Source organism: Lontra canadensis, unplaced genomic scaffold (genome assembly GCF_010015895.1).
Source record: "Lontra canadensis isolate GAN:19392208 unplaced genomic scaffold, GSC_riverotter_1.0 scaffold23, whole genome shotgun sequence".
NCBI classification, from domain to species: Eukaryota; Metazoa; Chordata; class Mammalia; order Carnivora; family Mustelidae; genus Lontra; species Lontra canadensis.
In genome coordinates, this window is record NW_022631017.1 from 11,354,080 (window position 1) to 11,378,908 (window position 24,829).

The following is a 24,829-nucleotide window of genomic DNA, read 5'->3' on the forward strand; positions in this document are numbered from 1 at the left end:
GCCTGGGAGCCCAGGGCAGGACAATCGTGTTCCTGCCCTCTCCTCCTCCTCCCACCTTTTCCCTCTTTCCACTCCCCTCCCTTCTCTGCTTGCCTGATGGAAAGAGCTTTGACGTGGCTCTGGCACCCACCAGCCGCAGGACCTGGAGCCAATAACTAAACCTCTTTGGGACTCAGTGTCCTCATCTGGAAAATGGGGATTGTAACTCCTGAGGGTGAAATGAGACAGTCCAGTTCACAGCCAGTGCAGTGCCTGGCCCAGTAGATGTTTATTATTTATTATTCTGATTATTATCACATCTGGCACTCAACAGGTGCTCAACCATTGCCAATTTGCTTGCTCTCTTCTTCATATGGGTAGTCCAAGCTGAGACTCAGGATGGTACTCCTAAAGCATTTCCGTGCTTCCCTCACCCCAGACCAATGAAATCCACAATCTTTGTAATGGATATGGGCATTGGTATTTTTTAAATTTTCAGGGTTTTTAAAAATCTTTTTTTTAAGGTGGTTTTTTTTTTTTTTTTTAATATCTGAGACAGAGAGAGAGCATGCATGAGTGGGGCAGGGAGGGGCAGAGGGAAAGGGAGAAGCAGACTCCCCACTGAGCAGGGAGCCTGATATGGGGCTTGATCCCAGGACCGGATCATGACCGGAGCTGAAGGCAGACGCTTAACCAACTGAGCCACCCAGGTGCCCCTTCATTGTTTTGTTTTGTTTTGTTTGAAGCTTCCCAGGTGATGCTAATGTACAGCCCAGTGGCGAACCGAACTGGTGACCAACAGTCCTGGGTTATCTGGGACTTTCCAGGTATTAGCACTGTAAGTCCTACACCCCGGGAAACCCCTCAGCCCTGGGCAAACAGGGATACTTGGTCACCCCCTCCCCAAAGGAAGAGACCCACATTTTCTGAATCCCAGATCAAGATACACCGTCTGGGCACCAATGACTAGAAATCGGTTGTTTGTTTCTTAAAGTTCATTTTTTTTTTTTTAAAGTAATCTCTATACCCAACGCAGGGCTCAAACTTATGGCCCCAAGATCAAGAGTTGTACGCTCTACAGACTGAGCCAGCCAGGTGCCCCTGGAAATTGGTTATTTGAAAGCTCAGCATGGAATAGTGGATCACAGACACCACAGGGTCAGCCCCAGGCAGGAGCCGGGCTCTGAAGGGGAGAGTGGTCGGCTGGGGGTCAGTCGGACAGGTCTCCATCACTGGGCCCCCTTGGGCTCCAGCCACTGGCCGCCCGCTCCATGGCCTTCACCCAGCGGTCCCTCAGCAACTCAGTTTCAGCCTTGAAGGTGTAAAGCTGGCCTGACTGTTGCAGCTGGAAGACCCGAGGGTCAGCCTGGGTCCCCGAAGTCACCTGGTAGCCCAGCAGGGGGACGGAGGTGTGAGCCCGCATGTCCTGGGAGGGGAGGAGAGAGCCATGGGCCACTGTCTTTCTGCTCAGCCCCAGCACGTCGGACAGCCAATTTGAAGGTAAAAGCCACATACCCACCTCTTGCTCCCCAAATACCCAGGAAGCAGGGTGGACTGGTGGGAGGGCATCATGGTGGAGGAGGGCTGGCTGCCCACTGGGCAAAGCTTTTGTGACCTGGAATCTAGGCCCAGCTCTGAGAGCCACTAACCCTCTGGCTGGAGGGAACCACATCCTCCCTGGGTCTCAGTTTCCTCCTCTGGCATATGGGGCCAACAATACCCCCCATACACACACATACCATGAGAAGGCCAAGGTCTGGGAGGCAGGGGGTGGCATTACCTGAGGGGCAGCATAGACATAGAGGACGAGGGGGTCGTCCCGGGGGATCACACACCAGCCCCGGGGCCCGCTCTTTCCCCACTTGTCCCCAACCAGCTGCAGGAAGCCGCACATGATGCTTTGCTGGGACCCTGTCGTGGACCCTTTCTAAAAAACAGAGAGAGAGAGAGGGAGAGAGAGAGAGAGAGAGACTGTCAGGCTATCGGGGAATGCAGCACCCACCCTATGTCAAACACTGGACCGGGGGCTTGACAATCACCATTTCTAGTCCTTGCAGCAACCCTACAAGGAGGGGTCATTTGTCCCTGAGCCTCAGAGAGGTCCTGTTAGGGCCCTGTGGTCACGTAGCTGGTGGGTGGCAGAGCTGTGATCAAGCCCCAGCCAGCCTGAGCTTGGGGCAGTGCTGGGAGGGCTAATCACCTATGAGTTGCCCCAGGGAACAGAACTGGGACCTGAGCAGGGAGAGGGCTGTGTGGACTCCTGGGTGGGGTAGGAATGAGCAGGGAATGGGGATGACTGGAAAGTGGGCAGAGGTCCGTGGAAGGGCACAGCCGTGAACCTCAGAAGCTGTGTTCAGCTGGAAGGCATGGGGGGTCTTTCCCCACCTCCCCAGGACCATAGGCAGAGAGAAGGATGGCAAGTGCGACCTTGGCTGGCTTGGTCCTGAGCACCAAGGACAGGGCCAGCACTTGCTGAGCGGAGGCCCTCTGCGCTCACCTCTAGGATGCCCCGCTTCTTGTCCTCTTTGTCCTCGGGGAGCACGTTTCCAGTGAGGAAGGTGTAGCAGTGGAAGCACACTCGGTTGGGCCTGTTGCCATCATATTTGAGCTCAGCCCGGTAGTCGGAGCACTTGGCGCACACCACCTAGGGGAGGAGGGGGAAGGAGGGGCTTGGGGCCTGAGGTGAGGCAGGTGAGGGCTGTACTGGTGCCTTGGCACTGTTGCCTGGGAGATGATGGGGGGCATGAGAGCCCCTGGGGACAGGAGGAAGACAAAGCAAACTTCAGGAGAGGAATGGAGGCAGAGACAGGTGGTCCCCTGTGCTGGCAGAGGCCCAGCCTGGAGGCCATGGCTTCAGGGGAGAGCTCAGGCCCTGCGCTCCCCGAGCTGGGAGCTCAAGAGCTTCCCCCAGCTGCGCCCCCCCCCCCATGGGTGTGTCTTGATTCTCCCTTTGTGAGGACGGCTAGTAATCCCAGGGGCTTCCCTGCACACACCCCTGCCTCTAATTCACTTCTCCAAGCTCTCTCTCCCCTCTGCCATCTCCTCTGATTGTCCCAGCCTCCCCACCAGGTGGACAGCGCTGGCCCTTCCATCCTCCCCCGATAGCAAGGCGGGCAGTGACTTGCCTAGGGCCCCTTTGCTCACAGGCAGCAGCTGGCCCTCCCTGGGACAGGACAGGTATTTAAAGTTCCATGGTTTAGCTTTAAGATTCATGCAATCCTAGAGTCAAGCGTGTTCTAATATAAAAATGAAGGGCGGGTTGTTTTTGCCAGGAAGACCTGTCATGTGCATTGGGGGGAATGCCCCCCACCCGCCCCCTGCTGGCCCAGTGCGGAGAAAGCCCCCAGGCAGACCAGATCATGCCAGGAAGCCAGGAGAAAGAGGCCTGGCAAGACTAGGAGAGAAGCATGGGGGGGTGTAGGCTGTAACCTCCAGGGAGACTGGGGTGTCACTGTGAGCCTAGGATGTGGGGTTGGATATGGGGGGCAAGACACAGAGACGAGGGGGCTCCTCTGGGTGGCCAACACAGCACGTGGTCTGGGAGGGCCCCACCGGAGAAGGCCTGGCCTGCCCCACCCTCACCAGGATTCCGGTCTGGCAGGTGGGGAGACAGAAACTGGGCACCCAGATGACTGAAAAGATGACTCACAGAATACAAAGGTCGGCGCAGGCATGAGAAATCCTGAAATTGGGCCAGGGGTATCTCACAGAGCCCCACACAGGGGGCTTTAACTGCCTTGGGAATATTTCATTTTATTGAGCTTTAAATTTTTTATCTTGCTAGTGTATATTTATTTTCTCCTCCCCCAGCTTTTTAGTCTGAAAAATTTCAAACCTACGGACAAGTCAAAAGAACACTGCAATGATACTGTCCCCACCAAACTCTCCGATTGTTAAATTTTGGCCACATTTGCTTTATCTCTCTCTATATCAATGTACTTTTTTTCTGAACAATTTGAGTATAAATCACAGTCATTGTGGTACCCTACCCTCAAATAAATAGCTGGTGTCACGTAAGAACAAGGGCGTTTTCCTGCCTGTTCATTATGTCATGGTCATACTTGGGAAATTTAACATCCATCTAGGATTACTGCTTGTGATCAAAATTTCCCTGAAGTTCCCAATAAGGGCCTCTGCGGCTGGTTTTGTTTTTCCCATCCATGATTCAATCAAGGATCATACATTTCATTCAGTTGTCAAAATGTTATATTTCCTCCCTGTACCTTGAAGGTCACAGGTATTGTTACTCTTTGCACCTCTTTGTATTTCTTAACTATTTTAAATAATGTTTTAGGAACTACTTACCAAGTTGCAATCGTGAATTGACTCAACCCTTATTTGCAGACGTGAATCACCCAAGAACAGTGGCTAATCCCCGGATCCTTTCTATTTGGCTCTGATAGAACGCCTCACTTTCGTCTGAACACAGGTGTGTTCCCAGTCCTTGGAATTTACTCTGTGCCCCAACTGCCATGCAGTGCATTTTGGGGACACCTCCCTGAGTGGCCCCAACCTGCCCAGCTGGTCTCCTGTCTCCTGGAGGTCATTAAAGACTGAGGCCGTAAAGGGCTTCTCTGTTTGCAGAGTAAACCGAGGGGGTTGTCGGGTCCACAGAGAACAGCCCAAGTGCAGCGGGTGCTTGAAAAGCAACGCAGGATCTGCCTCGAGTAACCGGGCCTGAGCTGATACGAGGAGGGGACAGGTTCCTTCCTCAATCAGCTGGTGACTGCTGCTCTGAGCGAGCCCCACCCGAAACTGTTGAGGAAGGAAAGGAGGAGCCTACTACCACCCTGAAGGTAGTTATTATAATCCCTACCGCCCAGGCGAGGAAACTGAGGCACAGTTAGCCGAAGAACTGAGCAGGTGCTGGAGGGCCAAGGACTTCCCAGAGAGGAGGGGCCCGAGAGCCAAGGTCGCACAGGAAGACGGGAGGATGGGCATGGGGCTGCTGGGGTGCTGGGTGCACGTCCCACCTGGACTGAGAGATCACCTCCCCGGGCTGGGTCTGGGGCTCTCAGGAAGCAGTGGTAAGAACAGGTGAACGCACAAGGCCACTTCTCAGGGTTTCTTGAGCACCTCGTCTAAGCCCTGTGAGCCTCATCCCCATGAACGGAGATCACAGAAGCCGCTGGGTCGCAGGGGGACATTGTAAGATCCGAATAAGGCCACTCACATATCCGGGCCCGAGTTAGCACCCAGCGCCCCTGGGTGGCATGGGTTCAGGTCAGCAGAGTTGGTGGGGAGACCGGAGGGGCCCCGAGCTGGGAGGGTGGAGGCAGACGAGGAACAGGTGAGGGGACAGGTGCTGGCGGGACTACTCACGTAGCCACAGGCGCGGCAGTGGTGCCGGCGGCGCGTCAGGGCGTTGAAGGGCTCCCGGCAACGCATGCACATGGTCACCATCTTGTCCCGGACCCACTGTGGTGCTCGGAGGCCCAGCTCCTCGGACTGCAGCTGCTGGGCAGTCGGGTGAGGGCTTCAGGACCCCCTTCTGGCCCTGCCCGGGGGCCCAGGGGCCTTCTGTCCACCTGCTTCCCGGGGGCTTCGGCTCGAAGCCGACCTAACCGGCAAGGACTATACTACGGATCAGTTAATATGACTCCCTTTGCACAGGTGAGGAAGCTGAGCCCAGAGATGTCAAGGGACTCAGCAAAGACACCCAGCAAGCCAGAGTTCGGAGCTCAGAGTGGAAGTCAAGTCCCGGACACTCTCCCTCTCCCACCCCACCTGCCTCCCACCTTCCCTTGGCCTTAATGCTTCATGGGCACTTTCATCCCCAACCTGCCTCCCCCCAACAGCCTGAGCTACACAGACATGAAATCCTTCCTAGGGAGGATTGCATAGAGAGTCTCCCAAAGGAAATTTTTGCTAATGGGAGAACCTTTGGCACTGAGTCTCTGATGTGGGGGTGGGTGGGCTTTAGTGGGTCCCTTTAAGTCAGTCCCAGTGGGTGACACTCCCCCGCCCTCCAGGCTGGGTTGTGCAGAGCCAAGAGAGGGAATGCGCCTGTGTGAGGCTGGTGGCTCCCTCAAGGGAGGCAAAGGCTTCATTTACTTCCTGCTCCTGGGTGTCTCCCTCAGGGCCCTGGACCGCAGCCTTGAAGGTTTCATTCCGCTTCTCGATCTGGTCAATGGCCGCTTGGCAGGCCTAAGGGGACACGGGAAGCGGTTAGGAAGTGGCAGGGAGGGCTCGCTCATCTGTCCATCCACCCATTCAGTCAACAGACACTGCTGGAAGCCTCTGAGTGCTGGGTGCCGGGTTCTAAACACACCCAGCTGACTCAAGGGAGGAGAAACAGCCCCAGATTACAGATGGGAAAACTGAGCCTCAAGGACATTATGTGACCTGCCCAAGGCCACCCAGCTAGTCAGCGAAAGGCAGCAAGATTTCAACCCAGGTCTCATTCCAAACTAACACAGAGCGACTCCTGAGGAAGCACAGGGAGTAGCTGGGCATGTGTGCACGCACATGCACGTGCACACACGCGTGCACACACCCCCTCCCCCCACCCCTGGCCTGGGTGGGTAGGCTGGGTTCAGAACCCCAGGGGCCTTGGAATGTTCTGGTACCTGTATCCAGGAAATCATTTCCTCCTGGGACCTGCTCGGAAAGTGAACACAGGTGTTGAGGAGAGCAGCCACTCCCGGTTTTCCCGCCTGGCCCAGCCCCCAGCTCCATGCCTACCGGGCTTGCAGCTCCAGAGTGCGCTGCTTCCCTGACACCAGGAAGGAGTGGGGGAACTCCGCATCAGTCAGCTCCCGCACCTGCTCGGGAATGAGAGGGAGATGACTTGTTCAGACTTGTCACACCCCGTCCCTCTAGGCACCGTGGGGTGGATGGAGGTGGATCGCGCCCAAGGAACAATTCGAATTTGAGGAACAGGTATGAGGACCTTCTCCATGGCCTCCCAAAATCTGCGGAGCCAAGTAAATGCACCTGAGCAAACAGGATGTCAAGGCTCCTAGAATTTCAGTGGCAGCTAAGTTGACTCTGTGTGAGGTAGGAGTGACAGTTTCCGACAAAGGATTCACCAAAGATGGAAATTGGGTCATAAATTGGGTTTGGGGACACAGCTTTTTCAAGAGCAGACCTAAGGCCTAGAATAAGACTCTTCATCCCATACAGTGAAGGAAGAAATTTGTTGCCCAATCCAGAGATCTGACAGACATCTTCCCCCACTTCCTGTCTTTCACCGTTCCCCTGTCTGAGAACCCCAAGTCCATGGCCATCATGAAGTCTGCCGGTGAGAAATGCTTACTATGTGCCAGCCACTGAGCTCAGGGCTCCCCATACATGTTCTCATGTAACACGTACTGCTGAACCCGCCAATCAACCCTAATTCTTAGCTGAGACACTCCTCCTGAGGGCAGTGGCAGCCAGCCACGGTCTCACATACTCGAATCTGGTCAGGCCTCTAGGCTAGCTGCCAGTTTACAAGAAATGTAGGGGGCCATGGGACATGTTGAGTGACACCTGAGGGGTGCAGTCAGCAAAATCCAGTCCGTGAGAAATGCTCCCAGAGAATGAGCTGATTGTTTCAATTAAAACATGAGAAAAAAGAAGAAGGAGGGGATGTGTAATGGATTAGAAGGGATGTCAGAAACACATCCCAAATGATTCAAACACATCAACTGTGAGAAGGCATTTACACGTCAAAGAAAACCAAAGGATCTTAGTATTATTAAATAATTAGTATTAATTTGCTAGATGTGATAATGGTCCTGTTGTCACCTTTTATAGCAAAAAAAAAAAGTTCTTATCTCGTTCAGACACATACTGAAGTATTTATAGGTGAAATGATTATGGGTCTGAGCTTTGCTCTTAAATAATCCAGTGGAAAGAGGAATAGGAGGGGGACGTTGGGGAAACAAGACCGGCTTTGAGTTGACAACAGCTGAAATCAGGTGATGAGTGTACACAAGTTATTTGAGCTACTTTCTTGGCTCTAAACTGTCCATAATAAAAAGTTAAAGAAAATCTTCACAGTAATCTTGGGAGAGAGATGCTACCACCCTCATTTAGGAGATGTAGAGATGGAGGTTCAGAGAGGGCAAGAGACCCGCCTGAGCTCACACAGCAGCTAAAGGACAGAATGAGGGTTTGAATTCAGGGTTTTGGCCTCCCAGGGGAAGGCGGAAGAACATCTATTTCCACACCACCCCAGAGTCCCGTAAACGTAGACCTCTCCCAGAGTGGAGAGTCACAGGGGGAAACTAAGACGTAGACAAGAGTTCTGGTGTGGGGAACCTTGTTGTTCTACCTGTTACCTGAGGCTTTCTGCTGGCTCCCTGCCCTGTGGCGACCAGGCCTTTGCACACCCTCAGGCCAGCCCACGGTGTCCCAGGAAAACTGACTCTGGGTATGTCCTTCCTCATGTTAGGGCTGCTCTACCCTTTGGGCCACAGAGTTGGTCTGTTCCCTCTAGAAGGTGCCTGATGTGATTTGGACTTGAATCCATGGTAATGGGGAGGCTCTGAGGGTTGATACGTGGAGAAGCTCCTGTGATGTAGAAAGAGGTGTTTGGGAAAGTCACTCTAGCGGCTGTGTGCAAGGGGCAGAGAAGGGCTGGATCTGGGGGGAACAGACCACCCTGCACCTGGGAAGCAAGAAGCTTTCTCTCTGGGGGACGATATGGGGAAAGCTGGCAAGACTCCACAACTAATTGGTGAGGGAAAGGGGGGAGGGAAAGAAAAGAGAAATCTATGGTTTGGAGCCCAGAGATAAAAAGAAATATGACGCTTTTAATAGAAAAGGGGGAACCAGGGGCCCCTGGGTGGCTCAGTCAGTAAACCTCTGCCTTCTGCTCAGGTCCTGGGATTGAGCCCCCTTATCAGGCTCCCTGCTGGGTGGGAAGCCCCCTTCTTCCTCTTGCACTATCACTGCTTGTGTTCCCTCTCTTGCTGTGTGTGTCTCTCCCTCAAATAAATAAATAAAGTATTTAAAAAAGAAAGAAAGAAAGAAAAGAAGAAGGGGAACCAGAGGAGCCAGAACCCCCCTCTTTAGAAGGGCAGGATGAAAGCTTCTAGAGGATATTTCCAGGGTCTTCTGTGCCCAGTCTCGACCACTCTCCACGTCTGGGCCCATTCAGGGCCCTGCTAACCCATACAGTGCCTTTGTGCTAATTAGAAAGAGACACCCCTTCTTCAAAACACTTTACTGACATCTGTTGGCAAACTGCATAATATTCAGATTTTGCTGGAACGAGACACTTGACTGCCATCTGCCGGACAATGAGAATTTTAAGTAAACAGTCCACAATGTCTGCTTGGATGAGATGTGCTCATCCTATATGAGATGTGCTTGTGCAGAGCCCAACCTACACAGTTGTACATGGAGACTCTAGGTGTGTATGTGCCTGCATCCCTTCCTTCTTCCCAGGCTGGCCTTGTGCAGGATGGCACAACATTAGGACCGACTTGGACCTTGGGAGAATCAGCTCCTGAGAACTAGGCCTCCTTGCTATCCAGAAAGGAGGAGACCAGAGGGTCATAGGCCAGTGGGAACCGTCATGGTGGTCAAAGGCCAGACCTACCTTCAGACTGCAGACTTGGGAAATGGGTCCCATGCAGATGGCGGGCAGGTAGAAAGCTCTGCCCTGGCCCAGCCTGGGCCCTTCAGGAGAAGGTGCCGGGCAGCTGCTGGAGCATTCGACACTCTGTGCAGGAAATGTGCTCACTGGGATTGGCAGGAGCCAGGAACTCGGCACGCACGGATGCTCTCGGTCTTGTCTCCGTGTATTTTCTCTTTAGGACTCTGTGTTGATCTCTCTATTTCTTGGCTTTTCTGTCAATCTCCGCCTCTCTTTTTCTACACCTGGGTCTCTGCCAGCCCTAAGACAGGGCTGCCTATCTCCATTTCTGTCTGTCTGTTGCTCTCCATAAACCTGCCTTTCTCAGTCTCACTCACCAAGGCTCCCAGACCTACAAGCCTGCACACACCCTCGCAGCTGGGACATTCTGACCACTCAGGAAGGGCAGTTGGATGCCACGGGGTGAAGGGCTACAATTGTAAAAGACTACAGGCAGCTCAGGTATGGGGAGGAGGCTAGAATCCCCACGGGAGCCCAGGTCCCCCCATTGGACTTCATCATGCTCAAGTTGCACCCCACTTTCGGGCCCTTGATTGGGCCCCAAATGCCATGTAAGCCCAGTCAGGAGCAAGACAAGGTCCTCCCTGCTGAGGGCTCTCAGAGGCCCAGGGGTCCTCCAGAGGACTGAGGGTCCTGGCTCAACTCCTACCTGCACCTCCCTCCTGAGGCAGATCCTGGGGGGGCGGGCAGTGACAGGGAGACAGGATGGGAGAAATGGAAGCATACCAAGATCAGCTGGACTTGACCTCCGCTTCTCCCAGCCCCAGCCTTCAGGACACCCTGGAGCTCAGGAGAGATCAGAAAGTTGTCAAGAAAGTTCCCCCCCACCCTGACTTACTCGACTATGCCTGCAATTCTGCATAAGCTTTGCGCCTCTGAGCTGAAGCCTAAAGAGGAGACAGTCCAGTAGGGTGATTAGGTCCAGGGACTCTGGACTCTGTTTTACCTGGTATGATTGCTCAAACCAAGATTTGCTGTGTGACCCCAAGCAAATTATAACCTTTCTGGGCCTCGGTTTCCTTTCAAAAGACTTTTAGGGGAACACTCTTACACTGTTGGTGGGAATGCAAATCAGGGCAGCCACTCTGGAAAATAGTAGGGAGCTTCCTCAAAAAGTTAGAGATCATTCTACCCTATGACCCAGCAATTGCACTACTGGGTATTTATCCAAAGGATACAAACATAGTGATTCAAAGGGGCACCTGCACCCGGATGTTTATAGCAGCAATGTCCACAATAGCCACACTATGGAAAGAGTCCAGATGTCCATCGACAGATGAATGGATAAAGAAGATGTGAGATAGATATATATATAGATATATATATATATATAAAACATATATTGAATATATATATAATATTGAAATATTACTCAGCCATGGAAAAGAATGAAATTTTGCCATTTGCAACGACAGGGATGGAGCTAGAGGGTATTATACTAAGCGAAATAAGTCAGTCAGAAAAGAGCAAATATATGATTTCACTCATGTGAAATTTAAGAAACAAAATAGATGAACATAGGGGAAGAGAAGGAAAAATAAAATAAGATGAAAACAGAGGGAGAGACAAGCTGTACGAGACTCTTACCTATAGGGAACAAACTGAGGGTTGCTGGAGAAGTGGGTGGGGGATGGGGTAACTGGGGGATGGGCATTAAGGAGGACACTTGATGGAATGAGCACTGGGTGTTATATGCAACTGATGAATCACTAAATTCTACCCTGAAACTAATAAAAAAAAAAAGACTTAATTTTTTTAGATCAATTTTAGGTTCACAGCAAAATGGAGAGGAAGATACAGAGATTTCCCATATACCCTCCCGCTCCCCTACACACTCAGAACCTCTCCATTATCAACATCCCCCACCAGAGGGGGACATGTGTGAGGACTGATGAACCTCCATGGACATGTCATGATCGCCCAGAGTCCGCAGTTCCCATTAGGATTCACTCTTGGTGTTGTACATTCTGGGGGTTTGGCCAAATATCACTCCAGTGAAGCAAGAGACAGCTTCGCCGCGCTTAAAATCCCCCGAACTGCATGTCCCTCCCTCCCCACTAACCCCTGGAAACCACCGAGCTTTTTACGGTCTCCATAGTTTTGCCCTTTCCAGAGTGTCCGACAGCTGGAACCACACTGCGTGTAGCCTTTTTCAAATTGGCTTCTTTCACTTAGCAAAATGCACTGACTGAAGTTTCCCGCCTGACTTTCCATGGCTAGGTAGCTCATTTCTCTGTATCACCGAACAATATTCCATTGTCTAGATGTGCCACAGTTTATTTCCGGATTTTTTTTTTTTTGATGGGACTAACTACAGATAGACTCACACGCAGGCATGTACCTGGTTATTCCTCTGTAGTTATTCACAGGGAACGACTAGCTGTCCCTCAGTAGCGGGCTAGCTGAATGGGTTACAGTACTTTGCACAGACGGCAACACCCTACAGCTACCCACCGAAGAGTGAGGCCACTCTTAATGTCCTGACGTGAACAATCACCAGACTTAGCCTGGAGTGAACTTAGTGAACTTAGCACTTAGTGAAAAAAGCAGAGTGGAGAACAGTGTCTCTGGAAAATGGTTTCACTGTTAATGCGAAACGTAAGTAAAGAAGCAATAAAAAATATATTATTTGTTGGTGTCTGCAAAGACTACCTCCAGAAGGCCTTCGAAGAAGCAAAAAGTCTGTCTCCTGGAAGAGAACTAGGAGTTAGAGTGGGGAGGAGACTTCTCATTGAATGCACTTTTTATATTTGATTTGGGGATGTGTATTATCTATGCTTTAAAGTAAAAAAGTGTTATTTTTAAAAGAAACAGGCAAAGGAAAATAACAACTCCTCCACTATAGGGATACATGAGAGTCTGATGGGGTGATGCAGGGCCCAATCCACAGGGACCAGCCAGTCAGTGGACACTATTTATGGGCTGCTGTCCCCACGCATTTGTGGCCATCTCTGGCTGGGGACACACACAGTCCAGCGGTGGAGCTGACCATGTAGACCTTTACTGCTCCAAGTGTGGCCTGTGGCCTGCAGCGGTAGCAGCTCTGGGAGCTGGTTAGCAATGCAGAGTCTCAGGTCCTTCCCCGGACCAACTGCATCAGGACCTGCATTTTCGCAAGACTCCCAGGGCCTCATGCACATATTAAAGTTGTTAGAGCTCTGGGGCAGTGGATAGGGAAAGCAGAGAGAGGTCAGGCCAGGGAGGGCACTGTCCCAAAGAGTGGGCCAGGCCTGTGCGCCCCCACAGGGGAGAGCTCCTGCCCCAAAACGTTCCCACCATGTTAGCCCAGGATCTCCAGATTTGGGTTCCTAGGTTGAGAACCCGGCCGACCCTGCTGCTATTCCCCATACTCGATCCCAGCCTCAGGAAGAAGCCTGGCGCTGTCAGGGGACGGGGTGCCTCTCACCTTCATTCCGGCCACGTCGATGCGGGTCCTCACCTGGAACTGGGCGCCCACCTGGATGACCTTGGGTATACAGTAGAGCAGCATGTTGTTGAACTGCCGGAGACAAAGAATGGTGAGGGAGTGGGTAGTGGCAGGGCAGGAAGGACGGGGAGGAAGAGCTGGAGCACCCCTGCGCCTCCCTCTCCTCTTGCCAGGCTCCAGGTCAGCTCCCAGGAGTCGCAGGTGTGATGAGGAACGGGCTGTCTATCTGGCCTCCAATCTGATGAGGATGGTCACTCAAGAGTCGCCCTGTCTGTGGGCCTCAGACTTACAAGGCCTTTCTCATGGGGACTCAGGGCTGCAGGGGCTCATGGGACATTACAGCTCCCTCCTCCAGACCTCCAGGGAGGACCAGTTGCCAGATCTCCAGGAGAACCCCCGGGCTTCATGAGTGCCAATCTGGGTAGTTCTTACCAGCTAACCTGATTCTCTCCTGCTTTGCGTTCCTAGAGCAAGTTTAATGTTTAAAGTTCCTAGAGCAGTTTAATACCGCAAGGTTTGGAGCCAAACAGACTGGGTTCCAATTCTGCCTCTGTTGCTTCCTAGGGCCTACCTGAGAAACCCCTCGTTGGAAATCCTGAGGCCTAGCCTGTGACTTCTCTAAAGTCACTGGGTGCCAAAGCAATAACGCACAGAGAAGCAGGCTCTTCCCTGCCTCTCCCGCAGTGCCAGGCAGACACGAGGCAGGCAGGACCTGGTGGGCGTGGCCCCTGGACCGCCCTCTCTAGGGCAGGGGGAGAGGGCCACTTAGCGTCCTTGTACCAAGAAAAGGTAGCGCTCCATGGGGTCACTGCGGCGGAAGGAGATTTTGAGGACGGGACCTTCGCGGAGCAGGGTGTTGGAGGGGTCCACTATGTCATCCTCGAGGCCCAGGCGCTGGTACACGTCCCACAGGTCCTGCAGCCGCTCCTGGGACAGGGGGAGCGCCCTCAGCCAAGGCCCGGCAGGGCCCACCTGATTCTGGAAGGTTTGTCTTATGTGGACAGGGACGGGAGTTGAGGGGGAGGACAGCAGAGGCTGAGGGGATGAGTGGATAGAGACCTAGACGGCTGGGGTGGGTATGGCTGAGAGCTGCAGGGAGGAAGTACAGGGCCCCTGGGGATGCCTGCTGGTCCCACCCCTGAGGGCCAGCTGCTCACCATCTCAGTGATGGCTGCGTTGGAGTGCTGAGCGGCCAAGAAGATCATGTCCAGTGCTTCTGAAGGAGGGCACAGAGCCAGAATTATCTCCTGAAAATGTGGGGCTGGGGGCTGAGGCAGAAAGTCCTTAAGTCTTAACAAAGAGGCCCGAGAGTCTGCTATGAGTATGTAGGAGAAGCCTGGCCAGCACACGGGATGACTGTGTGATGGGGGCCATTTCTCACCCAGAGTGGAGAGACTGGAAGCCACTGAAAGATAGGGCTTAGGCACTGGGCTTCTGTGACCAACTCATTCCTCCCCAAACCAAGCCAGACCCAGAGGGTGCTGTGGAAAGAGCACGGGGTTTGATAATATAGGCATAGCTTCAAATCCCAACTCTGCTCCTTTCTGGCTGTGTGACCTTGGGCAAGTTGCTTGATCTCTCTGGGCCTTAGTGGCTATAAAAAATGGCTAATGGTATAGATAATGTCTAGGAAGTACCAACAATCAATGTTGATAGCTGATGGGGTGCTCAGTCAATAAAGGGGAGTGGCTCAGGCCTCCCTAGCCCCATGGATTCCAGGGGGTGGTGTCCTCACTCTGAGCATCGGCCCGGTCTGGAGCCTGGGCTGGCAGCTTCTGGACGTACTCCTTGAGCAGCAGCTCATAGCGTGGGATTCTCTGCACAGGTTCTAGCATGTGGTGCTGCAGAGTCAGGCTGCCGGAGGCCTCGCTGCTCTTGGGGAGGGATGGGAGGAGGAACAGTGTGGGTTGAGAGTGGGGAACGGCAGAGCGGGCTGCTGAGATGGTCGGGGGCGGGGGGGAAGTTGGTGGGGCAGACTGGCGTGGGAAGCCGGTGGTGCAAGCAGCTGAGCGGGAGGTGCTCCAGATCCCTTGGGGAATCTGAGCCAGTACCCACCAGGGTGGTGGTGCAGTCTTGGCCCCAGCCCTTGCCCAGCCTCACCTGAATGCGGGTGATCACCTCCTGGAAGGGGGCAGACTTGTCAGTCCAGCTGGCCAGCAGCTCAGCCGCTCGCTCAAAGTTTTTGACATACTCACTGTACATCTTCAGGAATGGGGCCAGTTTCTGGATGACGTCACCGATGCGGGGGGTAGCTGTCCTGGAAGAGGGCCACCCATACTGCCTTCAGCCCGAGGACCTCCTCTCTCGACTTCAGGCAGGGTCAGGTTAGGCCAGGCTCTCTGAAGCACATAACTCCCAAAAACAGTCCTTCCACTGCACTTCTGGGTACAGGCATGGGAGCTCATCACCCTCACCCACATGTGTGGGATCCAGCCCTCAGACTCTGAGCCCTGAGGGCAGATGCTGTTCTCTTCCACCCGCAGGCCCAGCATAGCATCGGGCCCCCACCGCACATCCCGAAACCACTTGAGGCAGCCGACGTAATGGCAGCAAGGGCCAGAAGCCAAGCACCATCCAAGACACGCCATGGGTCTCACCCCATTTAATTCTCACACCTCTGTGGGGAGTGGTCATTGGCCCATCTTAGAGATGACGGAACAGCCCCAGAGGGGTAAGAACGTATCCAGGGTCATATCGTGGTAGGGCCTGAAGGTCAGCCCAGGGGCTGTGACAGCAGAGCGACGAAGTGCCTGACGGTCCCTAAAGCTGGCCTTCCTGAGTTTGATTCCCAACTGTTCCACTTACTCTAGCTGTGTATTTTTGGACAAGTCACCTAACCTCTCTGTATCTCCATTCTCCCATTGGAAAAAAACAGGAATGGTGGTAGGCATAGGGTCATCTTTAAAACAATAACAACAACAAAACACCCAGGGGTGTCTAGGTGGTGAATTTGGTCAAGTGTCTGACTCCTGGTTTCAGCTCAGGTCATGATCTCAGGGTCATGGGATCGAGCCCTTTGTCTGGCTCTGAGCTCAGAGTGGAGTCTGCTTCAGATTCTCCCTCCCTCTCCCTCCTACTCACTCTCTCTGTCTCTCAAATAAATAAAATCTTTTTTAAAAATCTTCAAAATTAAATAAAAATAACAAAAACCAACCCACATTTTATTGCAAAAAACTTTAAGCCATCATGAAGGAAAAAGAATATAATAATGAGACCCTATATATCTGACCCTGAATTTAACAACTATGGACATTTCTCTTTGCTGAAGAATTTTAAAGGACACCCCAGTCCTCATGGCATTTCTTTAGCAAAATATATAAAGCAAGTAATTCCCCCACCAAATGCTTCAGTGGTCGTCTCTGAAAATGAAGACAGTTCCTTGTATCACCACACAGGAGATGGGTTTGAAGAATCAGTGAGTTCATAAGTGTGAAACCCAAGGCAGAGCATGCCAGAAGCCCTCAGTTAGCACTGCCTCTTTCCACTGGCTCTGAAGTCCCTCAGCCTGCTGGGGACCGACACACCTCCTTCCCCAGGACAGACACACACACACACACACACACACACACACACACACACACAGCCCCTTAGCACCCACGTGTCCAAGCCCCTTACTGTGAGCACAGACTGAGCCCAGGGGAGGAGACCATCATGGACACACAGCAGGGGTCCGAAGAGGCCAAAGCCAGTGCCGCAGGGGTCTGCACCCTGTCCCGGCCTTGGCTGTGGCCATGGGGGCTCGGGTGTTCACAGAGGACCTCTCACCAGTCATCCAGCCGCCGCTGCAGCTCCGGGAGGAAGAACTGTGCATGGAACTGGTAGATGGAGGAGATGTTGGAGAAGATGAGCCTGACCACGTCCTCGGGGAAGGCCTTGCTGGCACGGGCCTCCCTCAGCAGCTCCTGGAAGAACACCTGCAGCCGCGCCTGCCGGTCACTCGGTCCATGGCCGAGAAGAGCCCCCCGCACACCAGCCCAGGCAGAGACAGGCACAGCCTGGGGGCTTTCCGGGCCCTTCTGTGGTCTGGGGGATGCTTTCACCTCTTCAGCCTCCCATCATCCTCGAAACAGCCTCAGGAAGAGACAGGCAAACGAAGGCCTAGAGGCTCAGGGACTTAGTCGGGGGCTGACAGCTGATGAATGTCAGAAATGGGCCCACCTCGTGTCGGTCAAGGTCTTGGACTTCACCAAGCTAAGGATCATGCTCCAAATGCACAAATATTTAACCCTCAGGCTTGGGGCTTCTTAAGAATGTGTGAAGTCTAGGAACAGTGAGGATGTTGGGTGTGGGGGTGATAGATGAGGACTCTCTGCATGGCGGGGAAGGCCACGTGCACTCTGCTATATGCGAGGTGCCGGCCTGGGCACCAGGGCTGGAACGGCAGGTGGCATCAGTTCCCTAAATCCTCATTTCTGCCCCAACTCCAGCCAGTGGGGGTGAAAGACTGAGACTTCCTCGAATCACATGCCAGGTCCTAACAGCGCCAGTGAGGTACACATAAGGGAGAGTGAAGGTGGGGAGAGGAGAACTGGGTGCTGGGGCTCAGAGCAGGACAGGGCGGTATTCTGGCCCCTGACCTGGTCTAGCAGATGGAGGCGGGCCACGTAGGCCTTCTCTGTCTCCAGGAGCTCCTGGACGATCCTCTTTTCCTCCGGCTCCTGCAGGCGGGTCAAGGGGGAGAAGGAGAAGGAGAGAGACAGCTTTGGTCTCCTCTGATGGGGACCCTGGGTGTAGTCTCCAAAGACGTCCCAGTGAACGCCTACTTCCCAGCACTCATGCCCTCCCACAGTGCATCTAGGCTGGCGCTGGGATCGCTTTAACAAAGAGTAGGGTAGGAAGTGGGGCTGTGCCAGAACTGGTCCAAAGGCCTAAAAGGTCTGGAAGCTTGTTGGAAGCTTATGCTCTCTTGGGAGCCAGGAACCACCGCATCTGGAAATTTGGCTGCCCTGATGGAGAGGCCATGTCAGAAGGAGAGGTCCAAAGACCTCATTCAGAGAGAGAGAGCCAAGGGCCCAGCTGTGCCGGCACCCCAGCTGAACCCAGCTTCTACTGTCCCTGCCCAGGCACCGGCCTTGAGAACTGAGCTGTCTCGGGCATTCCAGCACTGGTCACCATCTGACTGCAGTCATGGGAGAAACTCTATCATGGGCTGACTTGTGTCCTCCTCCCCAAATCCATACGTTGAAGGTCTAAAGCCCCAATACGACTATATTTGGACATAGGGCCTTGGAGGTGATAATTACGGTTAAATGAAGTCATAAGGGTGAGGTCCTCATCCAACAGGACTGGTGTCCTTAGAAGAGTAGGGACAGACCCCAGGAGAGTATGTGCATGAGGACACAGTGAGACAAAAGCCATTGATAAGCCAGGACAAGAGGCTTCACCAAACACCCACCCTGCCAGCACCTTGATCTTGGACTTCCAGTCTCCAGAATCGTAAGGAAATCTATTTCCAGTAAATCGCCCAGTTTGTAGCATTTTGTCATGGCAGCCCCAAGCTAGCTAACACAAGCCCCAAGTGAGATCAATAGAAGAACCATCAGGGAGCATTCTAGTCAACCCAGAGATTTGTGAGAAATAATAAATTGTACTCAGCCACCACATGATCACCCTCCCCATTTTATAAATGAGGGAATGGCACAAAGAGGCACTTTACAAGTGCTTTGCCCAAGGTCACACAGTTAGAAAGCAGAAGAGCTGGGGCATGACCCCTGGTGGTCTGGCTCCAGGGTGTACAGGGTCATGCACCCTAGCCCTTGAACTCCACAGACAATCAAACCGACACCCAGACTGGGCAGGTGACCCGTCCAGGATCAGTCTAACGGCAGCATTAGCACTAGCCTCTATTTCTAGTTGGAATTATTGCCTTCTTCGGTGGCTAAACTGAGGCCACACCCGGGAAGGGTACCGGTTCACAAAATAGAGACCCTTCTAAGCTGCGTGGCCTCAGACAAGTTCTTTAAGCTGTCTGAGTTTTCATGTCCTTGCCTAAAAGACTCCCTCAGCGAGGGGCACAGGAAATGATGCCAACAGTGGGGTGCGCTGTAGGCATTAACCAAAGGCCATTAAGAGGAGAGAATCTAGCTGTCAGTTGATCTCTGGTGACACAAGACCCCTGCCTAGGGAAGTGCTGGCTTTGGCTGGGAGAGAATTTTCTGGGAGGTCGGTGAAGGGGTCCCCCCAGCTCCCCACTTTTGCTCTAGCCTTCAGGCACCTGTGTCCCTAGCCCAGCGTGGGTCCCAGGCTGGCAAGATTTCCTCCAGGCCCCACTGGACAGCTTGTTCTTCAGGGAGCTCAGGTACCGCCTGCTAACCATCCTGGGCTCGGACCTCTGCAGGGTCTCCCCATGGTTGGGCTCCTTCCATGGCTCTGCAGGTGGGGGAGCCCTGCCCCCAGGGCAGTGATGTTCGATCTCCAGCTTGCACACTCTGGATGCTGCACCTGGAGTCCTGAGGTGAACAAAACAGATTTGAGGGTTTCCTGGCTATAAAATAGGAAGAAGGATAGCACTTCCCTGGTGAGGATTATGGGTGATTAATGCAAATCACAGGTATGAAGTGGCCCCTGCACTAAGAAGGAATTTGCTAAGTAAAACATCCACTTCCTTCCCCAGCATCTTCTTGGAGGGAACTCCAGTCTTCAGAATGAGTCAGCTTAGACTTGTTTTGTTTTCTGGAGAACGACATACTTCCCTCTTTAAAATGCAGTGAGGAACCCCTCATCTGTATGCAGTGCTTTCTAAGTGGCCCCAGATCACCCTCACCTGTACATCTCACCTCTGTTTTTAGTCTCTGTGGCAGGAAAGGCCCTGAAATCTGAGTAACTTATATATGGAGAGAAAGTGGGAGCCATGGAACATTCTACAGGGAGGGCAGAGCTGCTGAAGCTGGGGCTTTTCCACGGGAACCGTGCCCTCTACATCTCCGGTGGCAGGGGAAAGGCAGTCTGGAAGCAGTTTCCTTGTTCCTCCAGGAATGCCCTCTTGAAGGGTAGCTTTGTGTGTGTTTATCCTACTACAAGGTCCAGGGGCTAGTTAAATTCTTTAGATAAAAGAGGCCACCCTCACTGAATATATCCCACGATTTGGGCTATACCCATTCTCTCTGGTATGGAAAGGCTTGCAATGAGACAAACAGGCTGGTAGATGGAGAGACCAGACATGTACAAAGTCTCCAAAACTCTGAGAAAGGTTTTCATGACCCTGGTTTTGCAGTTAAAAAAACTGAGGTACAGAGAGCATTAGTGACAAAGCTAGGGGTGACAAAGATGGGATCCAGATCAGGCATGCTGGCTCCTGAGACCTCACCCTAAACTGCCCCTCCTCATTTGAGTTAAGGAGAAGCAGGTCCAGAGGGTAAACATGTCCGCCCCGAGTCCCTCAGCTGTTGGGTGGTAGAGAGACGATTGGAAACCAGTCCTCACGGCTCCCCATGGGCTCTTCCACCCCTGTCTGGCACCCTGGTGCCTGGTTCCTCAGCCCGTGGAAATAGCTGGGTTTCAGGCTTTCTGTTCTACATTTGGTTTCAGCTTCTGCATTTCCTTCCAAGTGCCCCAGGCCAGCTTCTGTTTCCTTTTCACCCCTCAGTTTCAGATCAGCTAAGGTGCTGGGGAGACCTCACCAGAAAGCCAAAGCCAAGGCTGCTGGCATGGGGCTCCTCACCCGATAATGGGTGGCTCTCACCCTGCAGACAAGGCCTCCTCTGACTCCATTCTGGTCTGCGGGCTGCCTCCTCCTGCCCAGTGTTGCCTGGGCCTGGCACACATGCCAAGGGTCTCCACTGGGCATGCCTGGCCTGTTGAGTTGGGTGGTACTCTCTCCCCACACTCCAAAGGGTGGGTGGTGGGCCAGGAAGGTCGTGCCTAGAGCTGTCCTCGGTGCTGAACTAGAATGTGCTTGGCAAAGAACTCTGGGAGAGGCGGGGTAAGGTCAGGAGCTCAAGAAGATGAACCACCCTTCTAGGCCCACATCTTTGCCACATCCACTGCGAAGCCCACAGAAGTCTTTCTCTGCTCTGAGTGCCCTCAGCACAGAATCTAGGCTCCTCTTGGGAAATCTATTGTCTGTGACCTGGCATCACAGTAATTCCATAAGCTTGATGTCCAAAGACAGAAATCCTCTCAGCAGGGATCATTCTTTTGGCTCCTGTGTCCACTACAGTTCCTGGGTGATGCTTTGTCATCCCAGGTCAAGTCCATATCCAATGACTAGTCCATGTGGGGGTACAAAGACCCCTGGCTTTGCCTCAGTAGAACAACCTGACGGAAATCTCAGCTCCAGAGCTCCTTGGGAGGGCTGAGGCCTCTGTTGCAAGTATACACAGTTCAGCTTCTCCCAGTGCTATACCCTGCCCCAACAAGTGTCATCCCCAAAACTATCCCCAGTAAATCTACTGAAGCAAATTTCTACCTTAGAGTCTATTTCCAGAGAATGCTACCGACAACAGTTCCTAACACAGTGATGGGTTTAAGAAACACCTGCAGAGGGATGCCCAGGGTGGCTCAGTCAGTTAAGCGTCTGCCTCCGGCTCAGGTCATAATCCCGGGGTTCTGGGATCGAGTTCCAGCATCGGGCTCCCTGCTCAGTGGGGAGCCTGCTTCTCCCTCTGACTACAGCAACCCCTGCTTGTGCTCTCCCTTTCTCCCTCTCTCTGACAAGTAATCAAATCTTCAAAAAAGTAAAAAATAAAAAAGAAGAAGAAAAGAAAAGCCTGCAGAGTAGATTAATGTCACACAGACACAGACACACACACACAGACACACACACACACACACCCCGCCCCTGCCAGGGCCACCAGTAACCTCCACACATGAGGCTCAGTTTTTTTCCCTTCAGATGGGAGCCCCTATCCATGAACCTGAAGCATTTTGAACCTCCCTGCCTCTCTGTACACCCACAGTCTCATCAGAAGGTAGGACTACAAATAGACCTACCCTCCGGAGGCTGTTAGATAATTAAATGAAAAAAGTCACACAAGTCACTTAGAACAGTGTCCCAAACGTAGGTTGCTGATCCGTCCAGGTTCTCCCAGTACAGTCTCAGCTTTTTCTTTCGCCCCCTTCCCTCCGCCAAAAAAATTTAATGGCATCCACTTCCAGTTTTAATTGTGCCCTGATCGGAATGATAAATTATATGGTTGTCCTACTTATAAAGAGTGTCTGATAAGCATCACTATCATTTCTGAGGGAGAGGCAATGGGTGGAGTCCTGCAGCCCCAGCACTGTGGGGCCCACCCACACTCACTCAACTACACACCTCTGGACTCTCCCCAACACATCCTTGCACACACCCTCCCCATTGCCCAGCTCCTGGGGCCTAACCACACTCCTCCATGCTACCAGGAATCCAGGCACAGCCCAGACAGGAGGAGGTGTCTAGCATGGGCCCAGAGAGAGAACTGCTCACTGTGGGGGGCCAAGGTGGCCCAAGTACTGATCCTTAACCATGGAGAGAGGGAGGGCCTGTGCTCCAGGCCTGGTGGTGGGTGGGCAGAGGGGGGCCCGGGCTGGACAGTGGAACTACAGGGAGCCCACCGGTTGGCCCTGGCGACCCTTGCCACCCCCACCACCCCATACCTGCTGTTTTCAAACACGGTCACCAGACTGGACACAGATGCCAGCTTCTCCTTACTCTCTCCCTCCATTCTTCAGGCCTCCATGGTGGTACTCAGCTACTCCCTGAAACAGGGCGGGAGGCCTCCAATCAGCACCCTCAGCCACCCTCACCTGGGGTCACAGAGGTGCTAAGGCATCCTGGAATGAGCTCTGGTCTTTCCAGAGGGCTCAGTAGGCCTGCTCCTGGCTTCAGAGTAGGAAGAAGGAAGTGGTCCCAGAGCCACAGCCCCGAAGGGGAAAGGCCCGTGCTTCCTCCAAGAGGGAGGAGCCTTCTCAGGCCCCACCCTCCCTCACAGGGTCTGACCTTATGCTCCCAAGGGGGCAACAGGACCCAGAGGCAGTTTCTGGAGCCCTCCCATGGCTGATCTTGACCAGCCACGATTTCTCATAAGGCCCAGTGGATTTTACTTGAAATTTTCTCAGCAACTTCTTTTCTGCATCTGACCAGTGGCTCACTGCTATGAGGAAACCACTTTTTTTAAATTAAAAATAGATCACAAACCTGTTAAGGGCTAGCAGGGAGGAGTACAGAGCTGTTCTCACCTCCCCATCCGGGCCCTCATTTTAATGGCTACTGTCTCCACCTCCTTGCCCCAGGGGAAAGCAGCTTCCTCCCCGAAACTCTGATAATAACAGCTAAGGCACACTCTTTTTAGTGCTTTACAAGCATTTTCTCATTTAATCCCACAATAACCTTATGAGGCAGCCCCATTACTACCTCCATTTCACAGAAGAAAAAACTGAGGATCAGAGAGGTCAAGTAACCTGACCAAAGTCACCCAGTAAGGACACAAAAGAAGTCAGATGTCCAAAGCAAAGGTGAGCTGCCTACAACTCCAGCAGAGATTTGGTTGAGAACCCGGATGACCACATTCTTGTTGCGTCATCCCCAGACTGCCCTGCTCTTAGCGTGCTGGGTTGTCTCTGCTGGAAGCTTCCCCTACCACCTGGTCTCCCAGCCCTTCCACAACAAATGCCCATCTCCTAATCCCCCTTACAGCTTTACTGGCCCTTCAGGGCTCTCCCACTGGGTTCCAGTCTCACTGGTCCTGAAGCAGGGCGCTCCACTGAGACTCATCTTTGTCCTCAAAGCCTAGGGACGGGGCCTTAGTCATCTGGATCCCCGATGTGCGTGGCACAGCTTCATGCCCCAGCACCTGTAAACCCCCGGGGGCTCACACACCCACCTGCCCCACCAGCTCAGAGCTTCGCCTGAACAATTTCTTCTAGCAGATGCCTGACTCCTTCCCCCAACCCTAAACTTCACCAATCCTCTCCACTTCTTTTCTTTTTTAAGATTGTATTTATTTATTCATTTTTCTAAAGATTTATTGATTTGAGAGAGAGAAAGGGAGAGAGAGCATGTGAGGGCAGGGGCAGAGGGAGAGAATCTTCACGAAGACTTCCTGCTGAGCACAGAACCCAAGGGCGGGGGTGGGAGGTGGGGAGAATGGGACTGGACTCAATCCCACCGCCTATGAGATCATGACCTGAGCCAAAATCAGGTCGCAGATGCTCAAGAAGGACAGAGCCACCCAGGTGCCCCAGTCCTCTTCACTTTCTGTTTTCACATTTTATTATGGAGAAGTTAGAACACATGCAAAAGTAGACAGCATAACATAATGCGCTCACATGAACCCATAACCCAGACCCAACAACCATCAACTCATGGCCAGTCCTGCCTCATTTGCAGCCACATTCATTCCCCCTTATCTGGAAGCAAATACTCAATGTCAGATGATCGCTCCTATAATGTTTTGGTGTGTATCTAAAAGATAAGGAAACATATATATATATATATATATATACTACACGCACACATCCATATATGGTAATATTATTCCCTATATGCATACACACATATGCTACATACATGTATATGCCTATACATAAGACAGTACTACCATTTCCATACCCCAAGAGGTATTTACCAGTAATTCCTTGATGTAATCGAAAACTGAGTCAGCAAAGATCCAGTTGCCTCCTAAATGTCATCTCCAGTGGACTGAGTCCTCCCCAAAAATTCATCTGGTAACCCTAGCCTCCATCGTGTCTATATTGGGAAATAGGGTGTTTAGGAAGTAATTAAGCTTAAATGAGGTCATATGAAGAAGGTCCTTTTAAGGATTGGTGGCCTTCTAAGAAAAACAAGAGCAATCTCTTCACGCCCACCTCTCCCCACAGCCTGCACACCCTCTGAGGGGAGGCCATGGGAGGCTAAC

At 52.7% G+C, this 24,829-nt stretch overlaps 1 protein-coding gene across 9 annotated transcripts; it reads right to left on the minus strand.

Annotated features, from left to right (window-relative positions):
* Positions 1 to 703: 703 nt before the first annotated feature.
* FGD2 (FYVE, RhoGEF and PH domain containing 2) lies at positions 704 to 24,829 on the minus strand. Of its 9 annotated transcripts, none has more exons than XM_032862330.1 (17): positions 24,539 to 24,829; positions 22,569 to 22,670; positions 19,210 to 19,444; positions 17,573 to 17,653; positions 16,761 to 16,909; positions 15,096 to 15,252; positions 14,731 to 14,869; positions 14,153 to 14,211; positions 13,776 to 13,922; positions 12,975 to 13,067; positions 6,664 to 6,743; positions 6,549 to 6,579; positions 6,034 to 6,126; positions 5,302 to 5,436; positions 2,477 to 2,623; positions 1,760 to 1,906; positions 704 to 1,405 (listed from the first exon to the last, which is right to left on the minus strand). In XM_032862330.1, exons 2-17 carry the CDS (start codon positions 22,634 to 22,636, stop codon positions 1,190 to 1,192), a joined length of 1,977 nt encoding a protein of 658 aa, XP_032718221.1. In that variant the 5' UTR covers positions 22,637 to 22,670; positions 24,539 to 24,829; the 3' UTR covers positions 704 to 1,189. The 9 variants fall into 9 exon arrangements, 8 of the variants coding, with proteins under 8 accessions (XP_032718221.1, XP_032718223.1, XP_032718222.1 ...); XM_032862332.1 differs by lacking the exon at positions 24,539 to 24,829 and adding an exon at positions 23,110 to 23,135; XM_032862331.1 differs by lacking the exon at positions 24,539 to 24,829 and adding an exon at positions 22,912 to 23,051.

What these genes read in the sequence shown, in the direction of transcription:
- FGD2 (XM_032862330.1), bottom strand. Translation starts at nt 22,636, where the DNA reads ATGGAGGGAGAGAGTAAGGAGAAGCTGGCATCTGTGTCCAGTCTGGTG. An exon ending in GCCTCCATCTGCTAGACCAG is followed by an intron (nt 16,910 to 17,572) that starts GTCAGGGGCCAG and finishes GCGCGGCTGCAG; the next exon opens with GTGTTCTTCCAGGAGCTGCT. An exon ending in ACGCAGCCATCACTGAGATG is followed by an intron (nt 13,923 to 14,152) that starts GTGAGCAGCTGG and finishes CCCCTGTCCCAG; the next exon opens with GAGCGGCTGCAGGACCTGTG.